This window comes from Sinocyclocheilus rhinocerous, unplaced genomic scaffold (genome assembly GCF_001515625.1).
Source record: "Sinocyclocheilus rhinocerous isolate Xijiao unplaced genomic scaffold, SAMN03320098_v1.1 scaffold952, whole genome shotgun sequence".
NCBI classification, from domain to species: domain Eukaryota; kingdom Metazoa; phylum Chordata; class Actinopteri; order Cypriniformes; family Cyprinidae; genus Sinocyclocheilus; species Sinocyclocheilus rhinocerous.
The window spans coordinates 279,132-283,869 of NW_015641498.1; the positions used below are offsets into that span (position 1 = coordinate 279,132).

The 4,738-nt window shown below is 37.2% G+C and overlaps 1 protein-coding gene across 1 annotated transcript in view; it reads right to left on the reverse strand.

Annotated features, from left to right (window-relative positions):
- Positions 1–4,178: 4,178 nt before the first annotated feature.
- ndufa12 (NADH:ubiquinone oxidoreductase subunit A12) overlaps positions 4,179–4,738 on the reverse strand; it is a 1,818-nt gene continuing 1,258 nt past the window's right edge. The window contains exon 4 of the mRNA XM_016571866.1: positions 4,179–4,559. Coding sequence (XP_016427352.1) covers positions 4,379–4,559 — 181 coding nt within the window. The 3' untranslated portion in view covers positions 4,179–4,378. The remainder of the gene's footprint in view (positions 4,560–4,738) is intronic.

Here is a 4,738-nt window from a genome sequence, read left to right on the forward strand (position 1 = left end):
AAATCATACAGGTTTGGAACAAAATGACATTTAATTTTTGTACTATCACTTCACTGCCATTTTCTGCCAGTGTGTATTGCGTGAAAGTTACCTGGTTTTGTATTTTTTCTAACGAATAAATAACTTTGCACAGGTAAGGTTAGCACGTGATTCTATACTTGTCTTGCGTTATATATTATATTCAATTCCTGTGATTATACTTGCGAAACTCTGTATTTTATTATATTTATCTCAAATACAAAACCTTGCCCCATAGACTTCCATTTTAAGTGTATTTACTGAAAACACAATTGTAGTTTGTTGTTATAAGGAACGAGTCATAATTATTTTCAGTGACAACATAGATACTGTTGATAGAACTTAACCTGACATGTGAATTTTGGTACATTACGTACCATCAATACAAAACAGCGTGCAATCTAAACAGATCATAAACAGACTTGACACTGTGTTCCTTTCACTTCCTGTGACTGTGTGTGACAGTGTGGGCTCTGGAAAGCAAGTTGCAACTGTATGAAGTACAGTGTACAGTTTGCATCTAAAACCAGTCTTTGTGTCACACTGACAACTACACTGACAACAGTGTAAAACTTGTTATAGTACTATATGTTTTACATTTCTGAAGTGAATATGAGTGGCCACAATGATGCTTGGATGCTCTGGGTGGCTACCAGAGTGTTGCTATGCAGCTACTAGGGTGTAATAAGTTGGGATTGCAGTGTGGTTGTGTGTTCTGGATAGTTGCTGAGGTTGTGTTATGAGTATTTACTATGATGGGTGTCATGAGTAGTTGTCAGGGTGTTGTTAGGGTGTTCTGAGTGGTTGCCAGGGTGTTGCTAGGGTGTTCTGGTGTTGGTATTGTTGATATACAGGATAATATACAGTTGCCCAAGTTCTGGTTGTTTCCAGGCTGTTGCGTGTATATGGTTACCTGGGTCTTCTCTTTGTGGTTTCTAGGGTGTTGCTATGCAGCTACTAGGGTGTAATAAATTGGGGTTTCAGTGTTTTTGTGTTCTGGATAGTTGCTATGAGGTTGTGTTATGAGAAGTTACTATGAAGGGTGTCATGAGTAGTTGCCAGGGTGTTGTTAAGGTGTTCTGATAGATGCCAGGGAAATGTACGGTACTGGGTGTTTTTTTTTTTTTTTTTGGGTTGTTATTGGTGGTTGTCTGGGTTATATATAGCGCAAGTGTTCTAGGTGGTTTCACTATGCTGTCGTTCAGGTGTTAGGAGTAGTTGATGTAGGTGATATTAGTGTGTTCTGGGTGGATGACAGGCTGTTGCTAGGGTGTTCTGGGTGGTTGCCAGGCTGTTGCTAGGGTGTTCTGAAGTTTGTATTGGTGATAAAAGGGTAATATACAGTTGCCCAAGTGTTCTGGTCGTTTCTAGGGTGTTGCTATGTGTATATGGTTACCTGGGCGTTCTGGGTGGTTTCTAGGGTGTTGCTATGCAGCAACTAGGGTGTAATAAGTTGGTGTTGCAGTGTTTTTGTGTTCTGGATAGTTGCTATGTTATGAGGAGTTACTGTGATGGGTGTCATGAGTAGTTTCCAGGGTGTTGTTAGCACGTTCTGGGTGCAGGGCTCTACAGTGCGACCATTTCAGTCGCAAAACTACTGCGTGCGACTATGAAAATTTTTTTAGGAGCACCAGTGCGACTGACCTGATCATCATCATACTTGTGATTGCGCTCAGGAGAGCTTCAAAGCTTTCTACGTGTTTTTGCAGCATTGAGTAATGTATCACAGACATATCTCACGAATCCTTTCATAAGCAAAGTGTAGACAGGGTGTAAATAAGAGATTCATTGCGCAGTGTAGAGAGCTTCGTTGATTATAAATGTGAGCTCGCGATGAACTAAGATGAGTGACAGCTTTTAATGATTTTTAATAACATTTTTGATTATTGATTAGAAGGTGCTCCTAAAATTTTGAACGTGCTCCTAATTTTTTAAGTTTTTTAAGAAAAGTTAGTGTAGAGCCCTGGGGTGGTTGCCAGGGTGTTGCTAGGGTAATATACAGTTGTGTTAGTGTTGTTGTCATTTCTAGGGTGTTGCTATGTGTTGTCAGGGTAATATACAGTTGTGTTAGTGTTGTTGTCATTTCTAGGGTGTTGCTATGTGTTGTCAGGGTAATATACAGTTGGGTGTTCTGGATGGTTTCAAGGGTGTTACTATGCAGTTGTTAGGGTGTTATTTGTGGCTGTCAAGTTGTTATGCTTTTGTTGGGGTGTTGCTAGGATGATCCACATAGTTACTAGGGTAATAAAGTAACAGAAACACTCCAGCTCAGCAAACTGCACAGTATGACACAGCATAATCCATTAGCAATAGTGAAACCTGACCACTAATTGCAGACACTGCTAATAAAGAAAAACAATTATGCATGGAAATAATTAAATATTCACCAACGACAATGGTAAATGCATATGTAAAGCATGGCACATTGTAATCGAGAGACCCGACGTTTATCTGACATACGAATACACTCTATACACTACTCTAACAGCCGCTTATTCATGGGGATATGAAAATTTAAACCACTTGGCAGTGTGAAATGACACCATGCTAATGTGCGTATCCATAATTCATTACCTCAATCCATTTTGCAGTGAACTTGTGCGTGTGTGTGTGTGTGTGAGAGAGAGAGAGAGAGAGAGCGAGCAATGGCTAACAAAACTAGACATTGTAAATTACCAGTCTGCCTGTTTTACACAGATAAGTTACAAACACCTCCCATAAGCTGCTGGTGTCATGCACATATTGATGTCCTCTCCTGACAGCACAACTTGCTCTTTTGTTTTTCTCGTGTGAACATTAAGGGTTCAGTGTATTAACTTTTTTTTTTTTTGCATTTATCTGCAAGCACGGATGTATTAATACTATTTGTGAAAAATTGAAACTACAAATTGTGGCTGGCACTGTTTACATTGTCCCATTATACTTGCAAACTTGTGGTGAAAATGCTGCAGCCCTTATTTAAAAAGTACTATGGTGATACCATGGTAGAGTGATGGTATCAGGTGATATAGTACCATGGTACTTAGGTCTAAGTATTGAATCCCATATTCATGCACCATGGTATTGAAACAATATTCCAAGGTACTCCAAACAATACAATAATATCCCCATGGTACATTTTTAAAAAAGAAATAATTTTTTTAACACCATTATAGTAGCATGATACATTTTGTTAGAGGTGACTAACGCCCTCTGCTGGTCAACCTCTGACGACTCTAACGTTAATTGACTAAACTCACTCACCCTTACTTTGGAAAATAATACGGCCGCGAAACAGAATCTTCTCATTGGACTACAGGCCCCTAGAAAGAGACTTCACGTGAGATTTAGTCTATATCTAATTATTATGAAAAAGAAAACCTGCATGTTTTCGTGAGCATTGCTTTACCTGAGTTCGACTGTTATTGGAATTAGTCATTTATTGTATAAAGACCTTGTCAGACTGTTCGACCGGTGAGAAGTTTATACTAAAGTTTCTTTAAAAACTGATCCCTCATCATTGAGCCACATAAAGCTACTTGGGTATGGTGCCATACTGAAGCGCTTTTACTCGTTTTGAAAGGTTATACTTCAACATTGGTACATAAATAGTTCCTAAAAAACACTACTATATTGTGCACGTGTTTGGCCTTATTGTTCATTACTGATAGTGCATGTTATTCTAAATTTATTTTAAAAATATAAGTCGGTAATCTTTAACAACTTTATGTTTTAGCTATATATATATATATATTCAAAAAGCTTAGCCAGTAATGTTACAAAATATTTACATTTTAAATAAATGCTGTTCGTTTGACGTTTCTATTCATCAAATAAAAAGAAAAAAATGCATAATGGTTTCCATTAATACATAAATTAGCAGCACAACTGTTTTCAACATAATAATAAAAAAATATTTTAAATAATATTTTCCATAATAATCAAATGTTTCCTGATCAGTGATCAGCAAATTAACATATTAGAATGATTTCTGAAGGACCTTGTGACTCTGAAGTACTGAAGACTACTGAAAATTCAGCTTTGCCATCACAGGAACAAATTACATTTTAAAATATTCACAAAAAAAAAAGAAGTTATTTTAAATTATAATAATATTTCATAATATTACTGTTTTACTGTATTTAATAAATGCAGAGGAGCTCCTATGCTCACCAAGGCTTCAAGGTGATCAAACCAATGACTCCATCGTATATGTGATGCTCATTTTCCCAAGTGTTTTATGAACATGAATTTTGAAGTCACTCAGAAATAAAGACGTAAGATTTAATTTATCGATGATTATAAAGCTACAATTTACAGAATGTTCCAAACGGCAGAACTGGTCAGAGGTGGTAAAGGGAACACAAACAGAATGAGGGGATTATTTCTCCCCGGCTTTTGGTGGCACCCACTCGTGGATCTTCTTGCGAGTGGTTGAATAGGGTACGTAGCAGTTCAGTGTGCCACTGTTGTTGAACTGATGAACTTTGGCCAGGAACTTCTTGGGCTCTGGAGGGTGAGTGGTGGGAGGATCATCCGTCATGCAGTGCAGCCAACGGTGCCTGAGAAACACATCAAAGAGAGAAAAATAGAAGATATATGATTGCATTATACATTGGCAAATAAAGCCTGTGTTTGTCTGCTAATAACTTTGAGTCAAAGCAATGTGAATTTCTGCATAAAATATTATGCATTTCTATAAATAAATAAAATATATAATTAAAAAAAATTTATATATATA